Source organism: Hyla sarda, chromosome 1 (genome assembly GCF_029499605.1).
Source record: "Hyla sarda isolate aHylSar1 chromosome 1, aHylSar1.hap1, whole genome shotgun sequence".
Taxonomy (NCBI): Eukaryota; Metazoa; Chordata; class Amphibia; order Anura; family Hylidae; genus Hyla; species Hyla sarda.
Genome location: NC_079189.1, coordinates 414,598,795 through 414,626,171, shown reverse-complemented (window position 1 = coordinate 414,626,171; position 27,377 = coordinate 414,598,795). Strand labels below are relative to the sequence as shown.

Genomic DNA, 27,377 nt, shown 5'->3' with positions numbered 1-27,377 from the left:
TCTGTAGTGACGTCACTGCAGAATGCATTCGGCCACTAGGAGGGCGACCCCTAGTGGCCGAATTTAAAAGTGATTTTAAACTGTTTTAAAATCACTTTTTTTTATTAAACTATATTAGAGATATGTTGTAGTACTTAAGTACTACAACATATCAATTTTTTGTTTTCATGACAGTGCCCATTTAATTTTAATCCAGCTCACCTGCACTATAATTTTGTGTATTGGGTTTAGTTCAGGTAAATCAGCCATCAGATTTGTTTTTTATAGCGGCTGCCGGAGAATAGACTGTATGTAAAATTGGAGAAGAGTGCTTATAAAAACACTGAGCTGCAGTAGACTCAGAAAAGCTGACAATGCTCTGTGCCATCCAAAGATTCTTGGGGTTCTCTAACCTCTACAGTCAGTTTATCCCCAATTTCTCTTCCCTGACTGCTCCTATATCTGACAACTTTTGGGGGGTTTGGTTTTTATGCGGTGTACTTTATGGTAAAAATGATACATTATCTTTATTCTGTAGATCAATGTGATTAAAACAATACCCAATTGATATAGTTTTTCTATCATTGTACTACTTTAAAGAATGCAAACTTAAATATATATTTTATTTTTCTGTATACTGGGATGTATGAGGGCTCATTTTATACGCCAAGATCTGCAGTTTTTATCGGTACCATCTTTGTTTTAATGAGACTTTTTGATAGCTTTTTATAATGTTTATTTTTCTGATATATGATGTGATTAAAAATCTGTTTTTTTTGATGTTAGATTTTTTTTAACGTTTATACCGTTTACTATGTGGGATCATAAACATTATATTTTTATATTTTGAACATTTATGCACGTGACAATACCAAATATGTAATTTTTTTTTCTTTTTTTGTACAATGGAAAAATTAGGGTAGTTACATTTTTTATTAGGGAAGGGGGTTTTATATCAATTTAGAAACTTTATTTTATAATTTTTTTTATTTTTTTACACTAGTCCGCATAGGGGACTTTTTAATGTAATCATTAGATTGCATTTACTGTATAGTGCTATGCCCATGGCTTAGCATTATACAGTGTGATCGGTAATCTACTGATATAGTCTGACTAAGCCAGGATACATCAGTGAATCGGCAATTGGCAGCAGGAGGCAGGTAAGGGGACCCACCTCCGCCATTTTAGCTCACTTGACCGCGGGGTTTTCGTGAGCCCCTCTAAGTTACTGCAGATGTTTTACTTTCACTTTAGACGCTGTGATCTGCATTCATCATGGCGTCTAAAGAGTTAATGACAGGCAGCGGCTGGATCATCGCTGTCTGTCATTAGCAGTGGGTGTCTGGCTACTGATAGTAGCCGACACTCACTGTTCTGAAGTGAGCGCAGCTCCTGCTCTCACTTCAAAGCCACTTGAAGGGCTTATAGGTTCACCCTTAGTCCTTCAGTACCAGGACGCAAGGGCATACCTGTATGCCCTTCATCTTTAATGGTACGTTCACATGGGAGGATCCACAGCGTGCCTTTAGATGTGCCTGTTCGGAGCGTCTATATGCTGCTACGAGCAGACACACTGCGAAGTGCGAGTTGCCTCGCGCATGCCCAATATACTCGCACATTGCGGCAGCTTTCGGCCTAGCTCATGGAGCAGGGGGAGCATCTCGCACATCGCTTCAATGTATCTGCTCGTAGCGGCGTATTGCGGTTCCAAGCAGGCACATCTTGTAGTGGTCCTTCAGTGTCGGATCCGCAACGTAAAAAGTGGATCTGCCCGTGTGAACATACTCTAAGGATGCATTCACAAGTGCATATTTTCTGCTCCAGATCTGCTTCAGCAGATTTTGCTGCCCATTGAAGTCAATAGACTGCAAAATCTGCCACAGCAGATGTGCAGCAAAAATATGCATGTGTGAACGTACCCTAAGAGGTTAAACAGATCAAGGACTTCTTTGGTCCTAGTAAATTAACTTTAATACAAAAAAAGGGGGAGATGCCAAGAAGTGGACCCCACAAGCGGATACAGCCTTTGTTCAGTTGAAGAATTCTTTTGATGCAGCTCCTGGATGATGCAGGACTGATGTTGTGAAACAATTCTTCATAGAGGTGCCTCCACTATTGGAGCAGGAGACAATAAAAAGGAGCCAAAGTAAAGTTTATCATTTGTGGTTGTTTCTCTACTCTTCTCATAAGCCGAGAAAAACTACACTATTGGTTACAGAGAGTTGCTCCCTATCAAGTTGGCTCTCGAAGAATGGAGGTATCTTCTGGAAGGTGTCTTATTTCCAGTTGACATCTACACTCACTGGACAGTTTTTAGGTACACCTGTTCAATTGCTTGTTTACACAATCAACCAATCACATGGCATCTACTCAATATATTTAGGTATGTAGATGGTGTCAAGGAAACTTGTGGATGTTGTCAAGGAAATGTCAAAATTCCAAAGCAGTGGGATTTTAGTGACTTTGAAAGTGGCATAGTTGTTGGTGCCAGATGGCTGGTCTGAGTATTTCAGAATCTGCTGATCTACTGCGATATTCATGCACAACCATCTTTAGGGTTTACAGAGTTTTGCAGAAGACCAAAATGCCGCTCGCTAAGAGGAGAAAACTGAGGTTACAATTTGCACAAGCTTAACAAAATTGCACAGTAGAAGACTGGAAGAATGTTGCCTGGTCTGATGAGTCTCTATTCCAGCTGCAACATTCAGATTGCGGGTTCAGAATTTGGCATAAACATGAAAGCACAGATCCATCCTGTTGTGTAAGGTTCAGGCAGGGCCGGCCTTTGGTGTGTGCGAGCTGTGCGGCCGCACAGGGCACCATAGCAACAGGGGCGCCGGGCGGCCGACACAGCTCGCAGCCCCCGTCACATTCTGGACATCCCTGTGTCCCGAAAAATCTTTTCAGGACACAAGGATGTCCCGGCGGTTACCTCTCTGCGGCGCCCCCCAGGTTAACTTTAAAAATGCAGGGGCCGCCGGGAGGTAGCGCACGCAAGGACGTCACTGACGTCCCGTGTGTGTGCCCATAGGAGAAAAGCAGAGCATCGAGGAGGACGTGCGCGCATGGTAAGTCACCAGCGGCACGTCATCTTCAGTGTTCCGACCTCCGCTCCCCGGTCCCAGGACCTACTGCTATGGCCCATAGGCCTTAGCAGAAGATCGTGACCCTGGTCCCCGGCCCGGAGGAGCGGTGGTCGGAACACTGAAGTGGGGCAATAAACAGGCATATAGCCTCCAGCCATACACTATATGGCTGAAGGCTGTATGTCTATAGGGGAACTGTACCGCACCTAATGTGGGGGAATTGTACTGCCAACCTAATGTGGGGGGACTTATACTGCCAACCTAATGTGCGGGGACTTATACTGCCAACCTAATGTGCGGGGACTTATACTGCCAACCTAATGTGCGGGGACTTATACTGCCAACCTAATGTGGGGGACTTATACTGCCAACCTAATGTGCGGGGACGTATACTGCCAACCTAAGTCTGATTAAGGGGGACTGGTGGAGGGGGTAGGGTCTGATTAAGGGGTGAAGGGGGGGGGGGAGATGGTCTGATTATGAGTGACAGAGGATTGAGTAATAAGAACATGGGACTGTTGAATGGGGGGGGGGGTCTGAGTCTGCTTAAGGGGGACTGGTGAAAATATTTGTTACAAAGATTTTTTTCCTCTTTGTGTATGTTTATGGGGTAATAGGGGGGGAGGAGGGCGCCACAAGGTTAGCTTGCACAGGGCACCTGAACACCTAAGGCCGGCCCTGGGTTCAGGCTGGTTGTATAAAGGTGTGGGGGTATTTTCTTTGGGCCCCATAGTACTAATTGAGCATATTTTAAATGCAACAGGCTACCTGCATATTGTTACTGACCATGTCCATCTCTTTATGACCACAGTGGACCCATCATTTGATGGCTACTTCCAGCAGAATAATACACCATGTCACAAACCTCACACCATCCCAAACTGGTTTCTTGAACATGACAATGAGTTCACTGACCCCAATGGCCCCCACAGTCATCAGATCTGACAATTATTGTAGATCTGCATACAGTATGCAGTGAATATTTGAAGCTGCAGATTTGAAGCCGTGTTCAGTCATTTAGTATACATCGAAATCTGCTACATAAAATCTGCAGCTTCAAATCCTGCGCACCAAATATGCGCATGATACTGAACATGTGAATACACCCTCAAGCTGTAGTGTTTTCATATATTGTATTTTAGTCCTTGGCAGCAAAAGGGTTAACAAAGTTGAGCCTACCCTGTCACATAGTCTCTCATCATTGTATATAGTGTACATCCATGTTTTGGAGGGCATGCAGCAATCTACTTGAAATCAAGATGGATTACTTTTCCAGGTATCACCCACAGACCAATGGAACATGTAAATAGGGTCCTAGAGGACTTCAGTATCTGTATCACTTCATTTCTGCCCAAAATGATGATTGGGGGAATCTACAACACAATTACCTGAGAAGTCTTGGGGCAAACACAAACAACCTTATAGTGATAACCCCCTGTGGGGAAACCCTAAACTAGAGACCCACCTAAAACCTTTTTACTTGTCTTAGTGTTAAAAATAAATGAATTATAAGGACAAACCACTAGATGTCAGCATTGTCAGGGTAACTTTAAAAACACAGCTTGTCACTTATGTGCAGATTTTTATGACTTTATAGTACATTTCCAGATTCTGCCTATTTATGGAAACTTTAATATGGACATTTGGACTTATTGGCCACTTAGAACATGCTTGAGCCACTATATGTATGCTATCTTTGCAACTGCTACTGTCGGTATAGTGACCATAAATTAGACTATATTAATGCATACACCACATAGAGACTTTTTCCCTGCACATTAAGTAACAGACACTATTTAAAAGTGCACATAGATTATGTTTTTGCCGGTATACCGGCTTTGTCAAGGCTCAAGAGGTTAAATGACTGGGTGAATCTTCTTCCATGGGAATCCAATGAAATCTCACCATTTCACATAATCTATGGACAACACCCTTGCATGCCTCTTCCTGTATCCTTGGAGGTACCTGCGGCTAATTTTTCATATACAGACTTTATACACATATGGCAGAAGATTAAGTCATCTTTCTTACAGGCTGTTAAACATATGTAAAAGAATGCCAACATCAAGCGAATGCTCTCTTCTAAAGAGAGAGTTTGACTATCCTCCAAGAAAATTGGTATAAACATCCCAGTTATAAATTTGCTTCATAGTTCCTTGGGCTGTTCAAGTTCCTGAAGAGAATTAATCCAGTTTCCTACAAACTCCAGTTACCTCCTTAACAAATATTCCAAGTCTTCTTCTTCCTCAATATTCTGCAGGAGCTGAGTCTGAATTTGAGGTCAAACAAAACCTATATGAATTGGGTATTGTTGTAATTGTAATGTACTTTAAAGGCACTGTATAGAAATAAACTTCCCAAAAGTTGCAAAATTGCTGTTATTTTTCAATTTCCCCTCACAAATATATATATATATTTTTTGCACTGTACATTTTATAGTAAAATGAAAGGTGATATTACAATGTTTAATTGGTAACGTAAAAATCAAGCCCCCCTATATGGCTCTGTAGAAGGAAAAATCGTTATGTCCAAGGAAAAAAATTAACGTAAAAATAAAAGTTGGCCTGGTCATTAAGGCCAAAACAGGCTACACTATTTTGTGTCAGATCCCACAAAAAAAAAATAAAAAATGTGTTACTCAGTACATCATCCTGATCATGTACATATAATTTTAATGCCTCTTACACCCACATTTCACTAAAAAATATAACATAGACCTGCTCATTGTCTTTTTCATGCTCTCTTGTGGAGGGGGCGTGTCCCTTTCTTGCCTGCACTGTACATGACCCCACCCCCTCCCTTACTCTGCGGACTCACTGCTCTCTGAGCGAGTCTGGCAGCCCTGCTCTGTAACCATTTCCTCTCTGGTTTTATGGTGTACATGTTATACAGAGAGGAGAAATGATTATTGGAGACAAGACAATATGGTGAGTGTAACTTAGATCTTCCTAAAAGTACAGTAGTTTTTTATGCATACATTTTCTATCTGTTCTGTATGTTTCTCTGTCATTCATGTGTGTCATCCTTAGGCAGTCCTGTAATGTTGAGACAAGTAGTTTTGGAATAGTTGGAGGTACAGTGTTTGGATAACTCTTTTTTTACAGCAGTGTTTCCAGCCACTTATTCCCAGATACTTATCCCTATCCTGTGGATAAGTTAATTTTGGCTAGAGTTCTCATTGGTAAACCAATTAACTAACCCATGATGTTGACAAAGAATCACTCTCTCTGCTTGAAGCTATAACGGAATTTCATTGGACTGTCCCATTGTTTGCTTTAGTACTTATCAGTGGAAATCCATATGTATGCGTGTGCGAAATTTTTTTCCTATGTCAGAGCAACCTATATTCTATTACATAGTTAATATAATAATAACAAAAAGACACCATATAAGGCACCCTGTGTACCACTGTACAGTGGAAGTATATTACATACATATTTATGTAATGTCCCAGTACAGGACATGGTCCTGTACTACCTTTAGGCCCTGTCAGGTTGAGACCCTCAATGACCTGGGGCTCCCCTGCAGGGTCTCCCCCTATTGTTTCCAGAATGTTGTGTATCATGCTTTAATGTATAGACAGGATCCTAATGTATAGATAGAGCAGAGGACATGTGAGAGGTTGTCTCAAGGACCTGTAAGTCTGTCACATGTTATGTTATGCAGTCACATGATTTGTTGTCACTTGTTCTCCCAGAGAGCACCAGCTTAACCTATGACCCACAGTTTGACCAATGGGCCTTAGTCCATAAAGGGGCAGCCATTACAATTCATGCTCTTCTCTTATGATCTTTGCTGAGGAACAGTTAACACCAGTGATCTCAGTGCAAATGATCAGCTACCTGGAAGGCCACAAAGCTACAGTCATTCCAGTAAGTCAAAAGTCTATGTCTGCTGTCACTACAAGTAGTCAAGTCCTGCATATAGTCAAGTATCAAGATAATTGTCTCAAGACTATTACAAGTATAATTGGTCCCAGAAAGCTGCGAGCTCTTCTGAGTTCCTGGCCACCTCTCATGGAATCTGGCCTATCTGTGAAGATAATTCCATCTGTCTTAACTCAGTAAAGCCTCTGTTAAACCATAATTGGTTTTGGACTCTCCTTTCCTTAACTAGCCATTGGAATAGCGGAGATACCGTTCTTGTGGTTCCGGTACAAAAACCACTCTGGCGTCACGAACACTAGGGGTTAATAACATCTTGCCCCCCGGGGTTAATACCATCTGACCCACTACCTACACCGCTACACCCATGGTGCCGCCATACATCCGTGGTCCACCACATTTACATCTAAAAGTGAGCATTCCCCAAGCACTTATGAGTAATCTAGTGTTCAGCATTGAATGATGTTTTATTATATCTAGGGGTTATTCCTGCCCTGAGTTTCTGATATGATGTTATATGTGCTAACTTATTTGTACATTTGAATTCTTGTTTATTTTATAATTGGGGTGTTAATATTATCTGCCAGGCTTCTGACCATTCTGGAGATTGACACATATGGACTTAGACTCTTGGTAGACTTTGGACAGTTTGACTGGTGGTGATGGGGGGGCAGTTCTGAGGTATGGGGGGTTGTGTTTCTATCTCTGTGTGTTGAAAATTGTTAAAATGTATTGATTGAAAAAAAATCAAGCCAAAAAATGGCTTGTTTGCAAATTCTGGTGTTTTTGCCTAAAAAAGGCTGGGTTTAACGACATTCTAAAAGGAACTACGTTTTTCATATTTATGAACATTTACTGGTTTTAGTGGGACTAAAATGCAAGGTTGGAGTGTATCTGTCATGAAAAAAAAACCTTTTAACATATCACAGAAACATGTCCAAAGTTTCAGGGTCTTGGGGTTCAGACTCAACTGATCATAAGAATGAGCAGAGAGAGCAGCGTGTTGCACACATACCTTCACCGATCAAAGTTTTCAACATGCCTCTATTGCATTGAAAAATTGTTTTTACACTATAGTGAGGTTTTCTTTTTCAGATTGTTGGGGGCAGCAGATTGAATTTTTGCCCCAGATATAGGCAGCATGTATCATAATTCCTCAGTGAGCTCATCCATCTTGAGCTGTTATTTAGAGTGAATGATGAGTTTAGGCAAAAGGGAGGAGCAGGAATGCAGTCTGATAAGAGAATAAAGAGGCATTTGTTTTTCTCTGATAAGATATGTAACAATTTTTCTTGTACTATTGATTTATTCAAAGTTTGTTTAAAGTATAGTGGTTATTTAAAGCATACTTGGTATTTCAAAAGATTTTAAAAAACCTGCCGGGGTTTGTTCGATCAACCCTCAGAGTGGTTACAAGGTGATCTTCCTAATGTGCACAGGTATTTCTTATTCTAGCTGTTCCAGGTGGTGGGACCAAAGTTTGTCAGTAGCACACACAAGAGTTTTTCTCTCTTACTTCTCTAGGTAATTAAAGTACAGTATAGCACATCACTGAGTCCTTACTGCTATGCCATGAATTAATGCTGGTGAGTGCACTGAACAGGTTGGCACTCTGCTGGGCTGATGAATTACACTGTACAGTACAAAATAGCTTGTAGATAGAGAAGGGGACTGCTGATGCACAGGGTTTGCAAGGTGTTATGTGAGCAGAAACAGTAGCAGCAATTAAGGGATTACACTACACAAGGGACACCTGCCCTGAGCTTTGTGGGTTCTGAGAGATAAGTGATCTCCTTCTAGGAACAGTGTAAATCATCTTCAGCAGGCAGACTAGCTCAACTTGTAGGTACACAGTCCAGGCTTTCTAAGGCTCTCTCCCACTCCTGCAAATACAGTAGTAGATTCTATGTCCTGTTTCCACTTTCTGTGTTTTGTCCTGGGTCTCTCAGTTACTAGAGACAGAAATACCCTGACAACAGGCAGTGGATAGCAGAATGCAGGGAGGGAAGACACTGGCTGTCCAAGAGGAAAGAGTTGTTTTTCTGAGGTAAGGACTTCTTTTAGGTTAATGAGGTGAATTACAAATATGTTAGGAATCAAACGAAGCAATGTTGTTAAGATCTATTATTGTACTTTCTTTATTTAGTTGTTCCATCTATGCTCCCATACAAAGCTTCATCTGTGCCCATAGGCGTGTGCACGGGGTGTGCCGGGTGTGCCTGGGCACACCCTAATCAAGCCTCAAACTTGAGGCTCTATCACCTCCATGCTGCAGCTGTGCGGGCTGCTCAGTGGCGGATCCAGGGGGGGAACCGCCACTGAGCAGCCCAGAGGGGGCCCCGTCTTTTTGGGACACAAGGATGTCCCGGTTACCTTTCTGCGGCCCCGCTTTAACTTTACAAAACGCAGGGACCGCCGGGAGGTAGCGCACGCAGGGACATCACTGACGTTCCGTGCGTACGCCCATAGGAACGGAGGAGTGGAGTATCAGAGCATCGAAGAGGAGGATGCGCAGGCATGGTAAGTTACCTGCATGTCATCTTCAGTGCTCCGACCACCGCTCCTCCGGTCCCTGGACCTACTGCTATGGCCTATAGCATATAGCTATGGCCATAGCAGTAGATTGTGACCCCGGACTGGAGAAGCGGTGGATGGAACACTGAAGTGGGGCCGTACACAGTCATACAGCCTCCAGCCATACACTGTATATGGCTGAAGGCTGTATGTCTGTGGGGGAGCTATACTGCACCTAATGTGGGGGAACTATACTGCACCTAATGTGGGGAACTATACTGCATCTAATGTGGTGGAACTATACTGCACCTAATGTGGGGGAACTATACTGCACCTAATGTGGGGAGAACTATACTGCACCTAATGTGGGAGAACTATGCTGCCAACCTAATGTGGGGGAATTATACTGCCAACTTAATGTGGGGGAACTATACTGCCAACCTAATGTGGGGGAACTATACTGCACCTAATGTGGTGAACTATACTGCACCTAATGTAGGGGAACTATACTGCATCTAATGTGGGGGAACTATACTGCTAACCTAATGTGGGGGAACTATACTGCCAACCAAATGTGAGGTAACTATACTGCCAGCCTAATGTGGGGGAACTTATACTGCCAGCCTAATGTGGGGGAACTATACTGACAACCTAATGTGGGGGAACTACACAGCCAAACGAATGTGGGGGAACTACAACCTAAAGTGGGGGGACTTATATTGCCAGCCTAATGTGGGGGAACTGTGCTGCCAATCTAATGTGAGGGAAATACAACCTAATGTGGGGGAACTATACTGCCAACCTAATGTGGGGGAACTACAACCTAATGTGGGGGAACTATGCTGCCAACCTAATGTGGGGGAACTATGCAAAAATATAAAATTGTACTATTCTGATCCCTATAATTCTTTTATTTTTCTGTATTTTGCACTGTGGTTTGTACTTTTTATCGTGTCCTCCGAGGTGGTGTATATTTGCACAAGAAAATGCCTTTAGCGCATTTCTTTGGCGCAAACCCCCCCCCCCTCCCCCGCAATCAGTAAATTCCATTCTACAGTAGAAAGTGCTCTATGGTAAACTTAACCGTAGACAAGGGGATGAAAGATTCTATCCAAATTTGCGCAAAAAAAAACACTTGCGCAAATTAGACACAAAACAGCTCTATATACAATGATAAATTCCCCCCTAAGAGTTTATTTCTTCTTCCTTATTGCTGCATTTTTATTTCATTTACTCATTCGTTCAACCTCATCTGTGTCACATATTCAAGGGGCAAATGGCTACCTACTGATAGTTTAGATTCAAATACAGATTGTTCTAATTTATTGTTTTAAACTTACCAATACTACATATTGTTCACACAGAGCACCTTACCTGGGCTGGTTTACTGAGTGCAATTCACATAGAGAGCATAAGCAAATTGTGCAGGTCTGTTTATGTATGTGGGCATGCAAGCAAGAGTGTGTGTGATATATATATATATATATATATATATATATATATATATATACATATATACAGTGGTCCCTCAACATACGATAGTAATCTGTTCCAAATGAACCATCGTTTGTTGAAACCATCGTATGTTGAGGGATCCGTGCAATGGAAAGTATAGAACAGTGGTCTACAACCTGCGGACCTCCAGATGTTGCAAAACTACAACACCCAGCAGTCTGCGCTGCCGGATTGCCGTTTATGCGATGGCCCCGACATACAAAAGCATCGTATGTTGATGCTGCCTTCAACATGCGATGGTCTCTCATGTTGAAATGATCATATGTCGGGGCCATCGTAGGTCGGGGGGTCACTGTATATATACGCACGCACGTGGCGTGATTTTGTGCTTTAGGGTGCACACCCTAATGCAATAGGCTGCGCACGCCTATGTCTGTGCCATGACATCTATCAGGAAACAGCAATTTGTTAAAATGAAATGAAGACAGGGCAGAACAACAACAGTCCTAAGCAGAGGATGTGTAATGCTGTCTGGATGTATTATTTGCTCGTAGTTGCATTTCAGTGTTGTCCTTCAACATTGTACATGTTTTTTGTGCAAGACGCGGCGCTCCTTATGCAGCTTATTGCTTTGTAAGTGCATAGCTTTTTTCTCTCATTTCCTTTAGTTCCGTTTATGACAATTAGTTTATGGGCACATTGTATGTTGTCTCCACTTTTCAGATTAGATTTATGGTAAATGAAATCAATACACTGGCTTAGAATTAACCCTTTAATTCATATTTAAGAAACCTAATAGCAATCTTACTATGGTGCTGTTAGCATTTTATAAGGAAGTTAATTGCATAACTAAATGAAGCCATATCCCAGAATCTAATGTATTTTACTGTATATGGTAGTTTGGCTGGATCATATAAATAATATCCTAAAATATACCTGAAATCTAAGACTAGTAAACTGTAAATATAACATGGATTTTATATAGGACATATATTCTAGTTAATCCTTACCAGAATGTACTGTACATGCAGGAAGATTACTTTCAGGTCAGTATGTTACACAATCTTCTGTTAATCATAAGGTCCTGACTCTGCAGAATAGAGATAAGTACTCAGCTCCTGGCTGAAATGAGCACAAAAGTCCATGCGAGGGCTGAATGACACAACCATAATGACACACATGCTGCATCAACACATACTATAGGACATAATGCCAATGCAGCTTTTTTAGGGAATCAGAGGACCCAACAAGATCAACAATCTTCTCAACCTGCAAAAACTAAAATATCCAGTATTGCTCAGTGTGTTGTATTGTAGCAGAACTTGTGCTGTAATATGCAGATTTCTTAAATTCCTATGAAATAAAATGTCGAGCTGTTTTCTATAGAGATTTCACATGTATCTATTAGGTAGATCTGTAAACAAACCCTCTGTTCTTTCAGTAACAAAGCCATTCCAGTAAACTTGAAGCTCCCTCCCTCCTTAAGCTGGCACACCCTACAGGACCTTGACCGGGGTTAGAAGCAAGAAGTTAATCCTACAGATGGTGGCGTATAGCTAAGGTATGGTAAATGAGAACTGGGGACTAGTAACTGCCTGTGTATAGATTCTGTATACTTCTTTATACGAACAAAGCAGAGAAAATAGTTGTAAACATTCTGCAATGTCCGTAGTAAAGTAAAAATACTCACATATATGACACTACACTGTGACGCACTACACATACTAATCCTAACATCTTCTGGCTGGTCTTCACATAATGTGTGAGGTAACTTTTCATTTAACCCTAAGCTCCACTCTTGTGAGACCAGAGAATAAATGGTACATAACACTATATTATCCACAGATATAACCGGAATAGAGAGTTGTAATGTGTCAGCCAAGACAAGAATTCTAGTTGTATAATATTGTTTGATTGAATAGATAACAGGTGAACACTTTTGATCCAATTTAGCTTTGTAATGCATGCACGTGGTAACGTAGTTTCATTTCAGAGCATACGTTTGCATACAGTTTTGCAGTGTTTAGGGGATACGTTCTGCAAAAAAAAAAAAAAACTGATGCAAAACAATATGGCAAAATCGTGATGTGAATGCCCCCGTAGACTGCAGTTTTGTGTACGGTAAAAAAAAACACACGCAAAACCGTACACAACCAAAAACTTGCATCTTGTTGCATACATTTTTGCATGGGAAGTCTATGTGGATACAATTTAGCTTTCTAATGCATGCACATGGTATCTGAGGGGGAAATAGTGCATTCACATCACGGTTTTGCTATACAGTTCCCGTATACTGTTTTGTATAGGAAAACCGTATACAACCGTATGGAAAACCACATACATAGACCTCCCATGCAAAAACATATGCAGCAAGATACATCCGGCTATGTACACTTTTTGTTGTGTACGGTTTTGTGTTTAGTTTTTTTTACCGTACACAAAACTGCAGTCTACTATGCGTCCTGTTTAAAACCTGTATACGAACAGTATACTTTTTTTTAAACATTGAAGTCAATGAAAAACGGATGTGTCTACAGTGCCATATGGTTTTTGGGATACGTTTTTTTTTTGTACATGGCAAACCACACCTACTTTCCTTGTAATTTCAATAAAACAATTGGAACTTTATTGCACTCAAGTGTTAAAGGGGTTATCCACCATAAGGTGATTTTAGTACGTACCTGGCAGGCAGTAATGGACATGCTTAGGAGGGATCTGCGCTTGTCTATGGGGCTAAATGGCTATGTTGTGAGATTACCGTAACACTGGGGCTAGCTTTTTGTGAACTCGTATTTCCTGTTTGACTTTTCTTTTTTTTACTACAAATCTCACTATTCCATTTCCCCCCCAACCACACATCAGCCACCCCACCCATTGAAACATAAATGAGCTGCATCCATTCAAAAGACCTGTGGTTTTCAATCAGGGTGCCTACAGCTGTTGCATTAGTTGCAGATTGATCTCTCTCCCACCAAGCGATCGCTCCACCCATTGAAGCAGACAGGCTCCCTGTCATCAGCTGACTAGTGAGTCAGGTCTCGGCCGCATTGCAACCTGGGAAAAATCTGAGACAACAGTCATTTTGTATGTTGGTAAAAATAAATATTGGGGTGAAAATCACATAAGAATTGTGAGAAAACTGTCACACACAGGTACAGACACTATTATGAACTACACTAATTTTACAGCCCCTGTAGCATAGTCACATAAAAAAAATTCCTGGAATACCCCTTTAATAAAAAAAATAAAAAAAAAGTATACATTTGCTATTGCAAAAACTGATGCAACCTGACATCTAAACCCAAACCGTAGTTTCATTTCAGAGCATACGTTTGCATACAGTTTTGTTAGTGTTTAGGGGATACATTCTGCAAAAAAAAAAAAGAGAAAGAAAGATGCAAAACATTATGACAAAATCGTGATGTGAATGCCCCTGTAGACTGCAGTTTTGTGTACGGTAAAAAAAAAAAAAAACACAAAACCGTACAAGACCAAAAAACTTGCATCTTGTTGCATACATTTTTGCTGGGGAAGTCTATGTATATGGCTTTCCATACAGTTGTATACGGTTTTCCTATGCAGTACTGTATAGCAAAATCATGATGTGAATGCACCTTAATTTGCATCATGAGTTTGTAGCAGGTATTTGCTTATTATCTTAAATTTTTTGAATGTACCAAATAATGTAGGTATATCTGTTGTTAGGCTTATATGTCTGAAAATGAAAAGGGAAAATATTGACGCTGATGTGACATTCTGATATATTCTTGTGTTAATAGTCCAATAGAATTCTTATAATCTGGCATACCTAATGGTAGGAGATTTATCAAGTGTTGTGGACTACTGCACAGTCATAGAAAAGTCATAGGGTAGAGAGGCTTGTGATAGACTACCTAAGACTGAGTTCACACTAGGGAATTTCCACGCGGAATTTCCTTTTGAAATTTCACTCAGAAATTCCGGTGCATCACAGTCCAATTGCTGGCAATGGGATTCCGCTACACAGTACACACTGCAGAGTTTTCGAGGCAGACTTTCCGCCTGTAACATCCGCTTGAAGAATTCTGCTAGAACTTGTTCAATGTCCTGGCGGATTTACACTCCACAGATATTGCCGTCTATGGAGACGGCAATGTCTGCGCAGTTCTAGAGCCGACTGATTCAGTTGTCACTGGCCACACTCAGAATCTCTGGCAAAATTTTGTCCAGCTGGAAAATTCCAAAGTGTGAACCTGGCCTAAGGGCTCATTCACACGGGCGTATTTCCTTTCAAAATCGCAGCGTATTTCGCACTGCGAGTGTTAAAGGGATGGGCCCTCTATAGGCTTTCCACAGCAGATTTTCAGCAGCGGAATCTCTGCTGTTGAAAATCTGCCGCAGACCCTATTGACTTCAACGGGGTCTGCAGCAGATTGTCCGCAGCAGAGATTCCGCTGCCAAAAAATCTGCCACGGACAGCCTGCGGTGAGCCCGCCCCTTTCAAACTAGCAGCAGAAACACGCTGAGTGTTTGAAAGGAAATACGCCCATGTGAATGTACCCTAAAATAAATTATTAATACTAAATTCTCAGTGTCAGGCCTAATGCACAAGTGTATGGGCTCTTACTGTACCCTCTATATGTCTCCAGTTTCATACAGATATATAAACATATGACAATGAAATAGTATATACAATTGAATATCTGTTCTTTAGGCGTGTTTTCACATGGCATATATACGGAGGCTGAAAAAATATATTTGTATTTTGATGTGTATTTCCATTAAAAACAGTGTCAAAATACACATGTATTTTTTACTTTTTTTTAATGGACCTTTTTAATGCACATTTGAAGGATATTTTAATGTTTTCTTTGAAGGATTTTTTTTATATAGTACATACAGAGCACACATCAAAGAAGTGACATATCACACCATGTATTTCAAATAAGTAGCATAAAAATACCCACAATGTGAACTATGCTGTACATCGCCGTGTTTCCCAACCAGTGTGCCTCCAGCTGTACAGTCCAAGGCTTGGTGGTAGTTGTAATTGTGCAACAGCTGGAGGCACACTGATTAGGAAACACTGCTCTATCAGGTTATCTTTTCAGTGATATTTGATATTTTGTATCCCCTTAAAGGGATACTCCGGTGGAAATTTATTAAAAAATGTTTAAATCAACTGGTGCCAGAAAGTTAAACAGATTAGTAAATTACCTCTATTAAAAAAAAATCTTAATCCTCCCAGTACTTATTAGCTGCTGAATACGACAGAGGAAATTATTTTCTTTTTGGAACACAGAGCTCTCTGCTGAAATCACAAGCACAGTGCTCTCTGCTGATATCTCTGTCCATTTTTAGAACTGTCCAGAGTAGGATAAAATCCCCATAGCAAACATATGCTGCTCTGGACAGTTCCTAAAATGGACAGAGATGTCAGCAGAGAGCACTGTGCTCGTGATGTCAGCAGAAAGCACTGTGTTCCAAAAAGAAAGCAGTATTTAGCAGCTAATAAATACTGGAAGGATTTAGAGTTTTTTAATAGAAGTAATTTACAAATTTGGTAGAAGTAAAATACAAAGGTGGGCAGGTTGGATCAGTCTAGGTCCACCTCTCACCTGTATAAGAACCAGTTCAGTCTCCAGACCTGCATGGCCAGAGGAAGCTCGCCAGCCGAGTGAAACAGAATCTGTCGCCTGTTTGTGTACCCCACCTTGTCGATCCCTCTCCCCCATCTACGTTTTTACCTGTGAGTATTTTGCAATAAAGAAAGAAAATTTAAGAGAAGAAGGGTGAGTGACGGTTTTTCTTCAATATCCTTGGATCGGGAAGTTTAGATAATTTACAAATGTGTTTATCTTTCTGGCATCAGTTGATTTAAAAAAGAAAAAGTTTTCCACCGGAGTACCCTTTTAAGGACATGGCCCGTTTTGACCAATTTTCATTTCTGCATTTTTGTTTTTTCCTCCTCTCATTTTAAAATCCCTAACTCTTTTATTTATTCACCTACAGGGCCCATATGAGGGCTGTTTTTTTGCCCGACCAATTGTACTTTGTAATGACAACTTTTATTTTACCATAAGATGTACCATGAAACCAAAAAATGTTTATATGCAGGTGGAAATTGATAAGAAAACTGCAATTTTGCTACTTTTAGGGGGTTTAGTTTTTATGCAGTGCACCTTATGTTAAAAATAATACATTATCTTTATTCTGTAGGTCAATATGATTAAAATGATACCCAATTGATATAGTTTTTTTTATTATGGTACTACTTTTTTAACAAAATTCATATACATATAATTGCCCTTTTCTGACCCCTATAACTTTTTTATTTTTCCGTATACAGGGATCGATGAGGGCTCATTTTTTTTGCATCGTGATCTTTCATTTTCAGCTGTACCATTTTTGCTTTGATGTGACTTTTTTTTATCGCGTTTTATAATTTTTTTTCTGACATATGATGTGATTAAAAATTAGTTTTTTTTGCATTTGATATTTTTTTACATTTACGCCGTTTACCGTGTGGGACTTTTATATGCAATCATTAGATTGCATTTACTGCATAATGCTATGCCTATAACAAGGGCTGTGGAGTCAGAGTCGAGGTGTCGGACGAAATTTTGGGTACCTGGGGTCGGAGTCGGCAAACAATGCACCGACTCCTACTAAATTTAGATTGGAATAAAATAAAAATAAAATAACAAATAAAAGTTTAAATGTCCCAATTCACAAAAAATTATAATTAATGACTTCTCTACTGTAAGAATAAAGACCACTGCATGCAGTGCCTCATGTAACCGCAAAACGAACACGTTAAGTGACCGTGAAGAAGCATGCTTTTCATGTGCTCTACTATATGGCACACAACGCACAATTAGGAGCGGCAATACTTATACTTTCCATAGTGTTGTGTTCTGCTGTTACAGGGAACCCATGGGTAACCTAGCCGCTCACTGATAAGGGATTAAGGAAATATGTTTTTTGCAGGACTAGAGACACTTGTATAAGGGAAGGGTATGGAGGGTCAATAGTTCAAGACTGAAGCTGTAAACCATTGGAAAAACTGCTGCCATTCAGCTAAGGGTATAAAAACTTGATTGTAAGCATAAAGGGATACTCCGCCCCTAGACATCTTATCCCCTATCCAAAGGATAGGGGATAAGATGTCAGATCGCCGGGTGTCCCGCTGCTGGGGACCCCTGGGATTGCCGCTGTGGCACCGCGCTATCAGTACTGCACAGAGCGAGTTTGCTCTGTGCATAATGACGGGCGATACAGGGGCTGGAGCATTGTTACGTCACGGCCCCGCCCCTCGTGATGTCACAACCCGCCCCCTCAATACAAGTCTGAAAGGGGGCGTGGCGGTCGGCACACCCCCTGCCATAGACTTGCATTAAGGGGGCGGGCCATGATGTCATGAGGGGCGGAGCCATGACATCACGCTGCTCCATCCCCTGTATCGCCTGTCATTACGCACAGCGCGAACTCGCTCTGTGTAGTAATAAAAGCACGGTGCCGCAGCAGCGATCCCGGGGGTCCCCAGCAGCGGGACCCCGGCGATCTGACATCTTATCCCCTATCCTTTGGATAGGGGATAAGATCTCTAGGGGTGGAGTACCCCTTTAAACTTTAAACATGACTATGGGATTCTACTAGGGAAATCATTGCTGCTGCCTATCATTAGCAGTAAGTGTCTGGCTACTAATAGTAGCCGACACTCACTGTTCTGAAGTGAGCGCAGCTCCTGGGTTCGCTTCAAAGCTGCTTAAGGATTCAGGGCATACAGGTACGCCCTTGGTCCTTAAGTACCAGGACGCAAAGGCGTAACAGAGTATAACACTAGCAGAGTACCTTGCATTGCCTGGTCTTCCTATCCAAACTTTATGGAAGAGGAAAAGCAACATATGAAGATGCTCTCATATCCCATGCTTATATTCCAACCTCATATCACGTCCTCTTATCCCGACCTCACATACTGTCCTCATGTGGGGCAGAGCTGTGATGAAGAGATTGGGGGAGTGGCTTGCAGAAGGGGTACACACTTTTTTTTTTATGATATATATATATATATATATATATATTTATATACACACACAGATAAACTGGAAATCTATTTGGCATCACACAGAAAATGGTCTTTATTTTTTATTTAAATGAAGGCCATTTTGTGGTGCTGTATACAATCTGAGGCACCTCAGAAATGTTTTATTTTTGAAATTCTTACACAGCTAATAGGGAAGCAAAGTAAAGTAGAAGGTTTCCTACCTACATAATACTCATAGACAATGCATATTGTTTTTGAGACATTGCGCTCAAGGTTTTTCCAATCAATTTGCACTGAAGACCCCATAATGATAATGTAAAAACTGAATTTTAAAATGTTTGCACATTTATGAAAAAGGAAGAACTAAAAGAGGCACCTATGGTAAATTCAGTTGATGGGACAGTCTCACTCCTGTCTATGTAAGGTCTCCAAGAACCCAATGGTCACTCTGGCTGAGCTCCAAAGATGCTGTGTACTGATGGGAGGAGGTCAACCATCACTGCAGCACTCCATTTATTTCCCCATAAATTAGCAATTATTTGCAAAATTCTTTTTTCACTTATGGAGTATTGAGTGCAGAATGATTGAGGAAAACATTTTTTTTTTCTTATTTTAGCACAAGGCCATAACATAACTAAATGGGAAAAAAGTGAAAGGATCTGAAGACTTTGAGAATCCATTGTAGATGGTAATAAGACAAAGTAAGTAAAGTCTTGGAAGGATGACAATCAGTGTTACACCATTCTGTGGGGGTAAATGTATTTTATTGGTTGTAATTATTAAGTTTCTAGTTAATCTTTCATTTCTTGTATCACCTTTAATAACAGATATTATTCTCAGAAGTAATGGATTCCCGAGAAGTAATCCCTCTTCACATTGTTAGCCCACTAAAGGAAAGTTTAGCTCTCTCCAAGCATGCTGGTACCACGGTCCTGATGAAACTGGAAAACATTCAACCCTTGGGGTCCTTCAAGATACGTGGTATAGGACACTTCTGTCAGGAGGTAAAATGGTTTACAAAAGCCTCATGCTGGTTCTGATGTGGTGTTGTATTGTTTTATTTTAAGAGGTTGTCTGTCTAGTATTGCATTTACTTGGCTGAGCTTCAAAACCAGAAACGCACTGAAGGGCCATTTGAGGGTTTGTTTTATGTGGGACCAATTGTACTTTCACTATTCTCATTTTACCACATAATCTAAGACAAAGTGAAAAAGAAAAATTGTTTGTGGGAAATAAAAAAATTAAAAAACGTAGCAAATTTTTTTATATTTTTTTTGAGAAGGGCAAGGTCGTTTCTATGCAGTTAAAATTAAATGTTTTCTTAATATTTTAAGTCCATAAGATTACAATTATGTCCAGTTTGTTTTATTTTGCTACGTTTCAAAAAATGTAAAAATTTTGTAAGAAAATGAGTATACTTAAAATTGTTCAATTCTGCCCACTATAACTTTTTTTTTGTATATAGGGCTTATTTTTTGCACCATGATCTGAAGTTTTTATCTGTACCATTTTTGTTTAGATGGGACTTTTTGATTACTTTGTATTTTATTTTTATTTTTTGCAGTGTATAAATTGGCAAAAACGGCAGTTCTGGTGTTTGGTATTTTTATAGCAGTTTATGCCATTCATCTTGTGGTTTCATTAAAGGAAGGAATACTGTAGTGGAAAATAACTTATCCTCTATCTGAAGGATGGGGGATAAGTTATAGATTGCTGGGGGTCTGACCTTCGGATAGGGGATAAGTTATTTTCCACTACAGTATTCCTTTAACATAAAAAAATGGACATTTCAGCATGCAATGATTTTTTCCATTTTTATTATTATTATTATTTTTTGTTTGTTTTAGGAAATGGGGTTTATTTGAAATGTTATTATTGAAGAGGCTTATTCACATTTATTACCCTTTTTTTTAAATGTTTTTATTCACTATTTTATTATACTGTATAGTGTTATAGTGTTATCTGCTTATACAGCCTGCCTGGCTAAATTTGGGGATGAGGGACTGGCAGGGGGTAAAGCTGTATCATTAGAGAGAACAGGCCACAGAGAAGTCATGTTCAGTGCAATGCTTATTTAAAAAAAAAAAAACTTCTTAAAGGGGTACTCCCGTGGAAAACTTTTTTTTTAAATCAACTGGTGCCAGAAAGTTAAACAGATTTGTAAATCACTTCTATTAAAAAATCTTAATCCTTCCAGTACTTTTTAGGGGCTTTATACTAAAGAGAAATCCAAAAAAGAAATGCATTTCCTCTGATGTCATGACCACAGTGTCTCTGCTGACCTCTGCTGTCCATTTTAGGAACTGTCCAGAGCAGCATATGTTTGCTATGGGGTATTTCTCCTGCTCTGGACAGTTCGTAAAATGGACAGCAGAGGTCAGCAGAGAGCACTGTGGTCATGACATCAGAGGAAGTGCGTTTATTTTTTGGATTTCTCTTTAGTATACAGCCCCTAAAAAGTACTGGAAGGATTAAGATTTTTTAATGGAAGTGATTTACAAATCTGTTTTACTTTCTGGCACCAGTTGATTAAAAAATAAATAAATAAATAAAGTTTTCCACAGGAGTACCCCTTTAACCCCCTTAACGACGGAGGACGTAAATGTACGTCCTGGTGAGGTGATACTTAACGCACCAGGACGTACATTTACATCCTAAGCATAACCGCGAGCATCGGAGCCATGCCCGGATCATGAGCTGCAGGTCCCGGCTGCTGATCGCAGCCAGGGACCTGCCTGCAATGGCGGACATCCGCGATCCCGCAGATGTCCACCATTAACCCCTCAGATGCTGTGATTAATACAGATCACGGCATCTGCAGCATTGTGGTCACTAAAATGGATGATCGGATCGCGCTGCCGCAGCGATCCGATCATCCAGCGCGGCAGCCGGAGGTCCCCTCACCTTGCTCCGCTGCCTTCCCGGCGTCTTCTGCTCTGATCTCCCTTCCCGCAGACCAGAGCAGAAGATGAGCGATAACCCTGATCAGTGCTATGTCCTATACATGTAATCTAGAAAGAAAGCAGAAGGCGTTCCATGTGCGGAATCAGCAGGTCAGGCCCATGGGGGGGGGGGGGAGATTTCTATCCCACGCCGCTTACCAGAGGTGGTTGTGTGGACACACACAACAACGTGAAGCGCTTGAAGTAATATATGTCCTCATCCGCAGCCCTCCTTGGAACGAATAGGTTAGGAAATAGACCGTAGAGATAGGAGATGTCGGCGCTGGATGAAGGAGCCAGGAGATGTTGTAGCATAAAATCAAGGTGGGTTTATTAGATGCAATGCAACATCTCCTATCTCTACGGTCTATCTCATGTCCTATACATAGCACTGAACAGTATTAGCAATCGAGTGATTGCTATAAATAATCCCCTATGGGGACTATTAAAGTGTAAAAATAAAAGTAAAAAAATGAAGTTAAAAAATGTGAAAAACCTCCTCCCCCAATAAAAACGTAAATTGTCGCATTTTCCCTAATTCACCCCCAAAAAGTGTTAAAAAAATATTTTATATACATATTTGGTATCGCCGTGTGCATAAATATCTGAACTATTGAAATAAAATGTTAATGATACTGTACGGTGAACGGCGTGATCGTAAAAATAAAAAAAAGTCCAAAATAGATGCTTTTTTATAACATTTTATTCCCCAAAAAATTAATAAAAATTGATTAAAGTTCTATATAAGCAAATATGGTATCAATAAAAGGTACAGATCACGGTGCAAAAAATTAGCCCTCATACCGCCGCTTATATGGAAAAATGAAAAAGTTATAGGTCTTCAAAATAGGGGGATTTTAAACGTACTAATTTTGTTAAAAAGTTTGTGATTTTTTTTAAGCGCAACAATAATAGAAAAGTATGTTATCATGGGTATCATTTTAATGGTATTGACCCAAAAAATAAAGAACACATGTAATTTTTACCGTAAATTGTACGGCGTGAAAATGAAACCTTCCAAAATTAGAAAATTTGCGGTTTTCTTTTTAATTTCATCATACAAATAGTATTTTTTTGGTTGCGCCATACATTTTATGGTAAAGTGAGTGATGGCATTACAACTGACAACTGGTCGCGCAAAAAACAAGCCCTCATACTAGTCTGTGGATGAAAATATAAAAGAGTTATGATTTTTTGAAGGCGAGGAGGAAAAAACGAAAACCTAAAAATTCAATCGAGTCCTTAAGGCCCAAATGGGTTGCGTCTTTAAGGGGTTAAAGGTGGCCAACCCCTTCAATATCATATATTTTCATGTAACAATACTGCAGAAATTACATTCTACTAAATGTAAAATAGTAAGTGCACAACCTGTATAACTGAAATAACCATTAACATCATAGCAAAGAACTCTCTCAGGATCTGAAAAAGAATTGTTACTCAACATAAGAAAGATTGCCGGGACCCTGAAACTGAGCTGCTGAACAGTGGGGAAGACCATTCAGCAGTCCCACAGGTCCCACTTAGAACAGGCCTTGTCATGGTCAACGAAAAGTTTAGTGCATGTTCTCATACCAGAGGTTGTCTATAAAAAATAAAGAAATGAATGCTGCCAGCCTGTCAGTGCTCAGACCATACGTTGCACACTGCATTAAATTGGTCTGCATGGTGTCCCAGAAGGAAGCCTTTTCTAACAATAATGCACAAGAAGCCTTCAAACTATGTTATGTGGTCCGAGGACACCAAGATAGACTTATTTGGTTCAGAATGTGTCAAGCTTGTGAGGTCACCAACCAGGTAAAGAGTACAAAGACAAGTGTGCCTTGCATACAGTCACCTAGGGGTGTATTCACTTTTGTTGCCAAGTTTAGACATAAATAGGTGTGTGTTCATTTGCGGTTATACAGACTGTGCTCACACTACTTTACATTGTAGCTGAGTGTCATTTCTACAGTGTTGCCACCTGAAGAGATGTTATAAAATATTTGCAAAAAATGTGAGGGTCTTACCAACTTATGGGAAATACTGTACACATGGCCAGAAATTGTTCCACTGAAATATACAAAAATGTTGCAAAAACCAAGCCAAAGTAACATCAAAGGAAAAATGAAAAAGTCATGAAATCAGCAATGCAAATGCTAAAACAAAAATAAATCCTGCTATCCTAAAGGTGATCTTATAGTTTAATCAAGAGGAAACAAATAGCAGAGATTTGCCTATTCAGACAAGTGCAGTTTATGAAGTATAGTTTCAAATGTTCGTCCAATTTTTCATTTATTTCTTCATTCTTTTACAAAGCATACATTCTTTTTTAGTAATACATGCTGGGGGGTGTAACAGGCACAGTTTGGTCGCAATGTTTCGGGGGAACGACCCCTTAATCAAGCGTACTGGGCTGGGAATGTATGCTTTGAAAAAGAATTAAGAAATGAATGAAAAATTGGACGATTGTGTGAAACTGTGAGTGAAACGTTCTTACATACCGTATATACTCGAGTATAAGCTGACCTGAATATAAGCCGAGGCCCCTAATTTCACCCCAAAAACCCAGGAAAAGTTATTGACTCGACTATAAGCCTAGGGTGGGAAATAAATCATCCCCCCTGTCATCATCCAGACCCCCGTCATTAACACCCCCGTCATCATCACCCTGTCATCATCACCCTGTCGTTATCCCCCTCGTCATCATCCCCCCCCCCCTTCATCATCACCGCCTGTCAATCCCTTCATCAGTGGTCTTCAACCTGCGGACCTTCAGATGTTGCAAAACTACAACTTCCAGCATGCCCGGACAGCCATCGTCTGGTCCGGGCCATCTATGCTGCAGGGACAGTCCGGTGGGGAGGGATAGTCGTTCCGGGCTGTCCATCTTCACCGGGAGGCCCTCTTCTCCACTCCGGGCCGGCTCCTGACTAGTGACGTTGCCTTGACGACGACACACAGGGACGTTCATGTGAACGGACGTCCCTGTGCGTTGTCGTCAAGGCAACGTCGCTAGTCCGGAGCCTGCCTGGAGCGGAGAAGAGGGCCTCCCGGTGAAGATGGACAGCCCGGAATGACTAACCCTCCCCACCGGACGGTCCCTGCTGCATAGATGGCCCAGACCAGCTCACCCTTCCTTCCCACCGAGGGGAGGTGAATAGAAAACTAAAGGGGGGGGGGGGGGATCTGGATGATGATGAAGGCCGCAGTGGTCTTCAACCAGCGGACCTCCAGATGTTTCAAAACTACAACTCCCAGCATGCCCGGACAGCCGATGGCAGTCCGGGCATGCTGGGAGTTGTAGTTTTGCAACATCTGGAGGTCCGCAGGTTGAAGACCACTGAGAAGGGATTGACAGGCGAGAGTTCACTCGAGTACAAGCCGAGGGGCGTTTTCAGCACGAAAAATCATGCTGAAAAACTCGGCTTATACTCGAGTATATACGGTAAATAAATCTTTGGGAACGCTTGTTACACGGAACAGCTACATAGTATCCACAAGGTAAAAAGAAACTTCATTATCATTAACAGAATAACTCACAATATGAAAGTGATACATAGAAACACTGATTTGCCTGTCTTTAATGTTCAATTCATGACTGTTTTTGAACAAATGGATAGCTGGTACTAAATCATTTTATCTATAGAAGTTTTATTTATTCGTGGTGTGACGGGGACCTGTTTTTTAGTACCTTAGCAGCTATACACGGTCACATTGTCCAACAGCACCAGTGCTTTTCTTATTTTTTATATTAGGAAACTGTATAACTTTTTATTTATTTGCAGAATACCTATACAGTGATCCCTCAACTTACAATGGTCTCAACATACAATAGTTTCAACATACAATGGTCTTTTCTGGACCATTGTAAGTTGAAACCAGACTCAACATACAATGTACAGACAGTCCAGATCTGTGATACCTGTCAATGGCCGGAAGAACCGACCAATCAGAATGGGCATTCACTGGTAAAACCCCTGTATTACTGAAGCGTATGCACTGAGAGTGTCTAGTAGCGTCCCCCTACAGTACAGGGAGGTATTACATGTTCTGTACACTTTACCTGTACCAGGGTTAGCTGCTCCTTTGGACACCAGGTGAGGGTGACTCCATTACTTTTTAGGACACTGTGTGTACTGTACAGGACCCTGAAGAGGCTCCTGTCCTCTACATAGACCAGTGTTTCCCAAGCAGGGTGGCCCCAGCTGTTGCAAAACTACAACTCCCAGCATGCCCGGACAGCCGTTGGCTGTCCGGGCATGCTGGGAGTTGTAGTTTTGCAACAGCTGGAGGCTCCCTGCTTGGGAAACACTGACATAGACAGTGATTTACAGCTCCCAGCAGATCTTTCTTACTTTTATATGTAAGGATTTGCTTTATCTCTATTAGTTTTCTACTTATTTTTCTTTAATCCTCACTTTTTCCTATTTTTGGCTGACATTTTGGTGCCTTTAGAACCAATTACCAGGTTTCCATAGAGTTCTGGTCTCAACATACAATGGTTTCAACATACAATGGTCATCCTAGAACCAATTAATATTACAACTTGAGGGACCACTGTATAGGTACATAAGATAGACAAAAACATATTGTGATAATTACTAAGATACCTGAGATCTTCTATAATTACTTTAGATATAAGGAAATACTGCACACATGTACCAGTACTTGCAATAGTCAGTAGCACACTATTTGTATATGCTGCTTCATTCACCAGGAAACAATGTTATTTCATTTACATTTTTTTCTTCCACAGTTGGCAAAGCAAGGATGTAAGAAATTTGTCTGCTCTTCAGGTACCTTATATAATAAAATGAATAATAATACTGTAAAACGTTCTCTAAAAGCCTTCACCTATTGTACCCAATGACCTCTTATTATATTTATTGTTCTCAAGCATTTCATAAATATCTGAGTAGGGTCAATGTTTCTTTTTATTTCTCCTTTATCCTAGGTGGTAATGCTGGATTAGCAGCAGCCTACGCCTGTAGTAAACTGGGACTGCCATCCACTATTGTTGTCCCAGAATGTACCCCTATAAAAATCATACATAAACTGAAAGAACTGGGAACAGATGTGGTGGTAACTGGAAAGGTATATAAATGAGTGGAAAATATATCAAGTGAAAACACATAACAATGATAGCTGGCAAACAAAAAGTTCTACCAACAAGAAGACAACAGTGTACAAATATTGGCCCCGATTTACTATTGTAAACCCAACATGTTTTGTCAGGTCGTGCGCCAGATTCTGTCGCATTGCGACCAACTCTCCATTTTACTGAGAAAACCCGAAAAAGGGGTATGGTCACAGAAAAGGGGCGTGTTCCCAACATTTTCACAAAAACCCAACATATTTACTATGGTTTCCACAGAAAATGTGGTGGATTTGAGCTGAGAAAAACCCTACAGATCGGAGCATGTGTAAAAAAAAAGAAAAATGTAGGGAAAAGTGGAAAATGTAGGGAAAGCTCAGTAAATACAGAGGAAAAACCGGTACAAAGAAACCGACA

At 40.7% G+C, this 27,377-nt stretch overlaps 1 protein-coding gene across 5 annotated transcripts in view; it reads left to right on the top strand.

Annotated features, from left to right (window-relative positions):
- The window catches only part of SDSL (serine dehydratase like), a 74,178-nt gene that overhangs the window by 35,725 nt on the left and 11,076 nt on the right, over positions 1-27,377 (top strand). For 3 of the 5 annotated variants that reach the window (XM_056528771.1, XM_056528770.1, XM_056528772.1), the window contains exons 2-6: positions 12,360-12,479; positions 19,561-19,645; positions 19,772-19,948; positions 26,622-26,661; positions 26,820-26,959. In XM_056528771.1, the coding sequence (XP_056384746.1) occupies positions 19,790-19,948; positions 26,622-26,661; positions 26,820-26,959 (339 nt within the window). In that variant the 5' untranslated portion in view covers positions 12,360-12,479; positions 19,561-19,645; positions 19,772-19,789. The remainder of the gene's footprint in view (positions 1-12,359; positions 12,480-19,560; positions 19,646-19,771; positions 19,949-26,621; positions 26,662-26,819; positions 26,960-27,377) is intronic. The other 2 variants (XM_056528774.1, XM_056528773.1) reach the window with 1 other exon arrangement.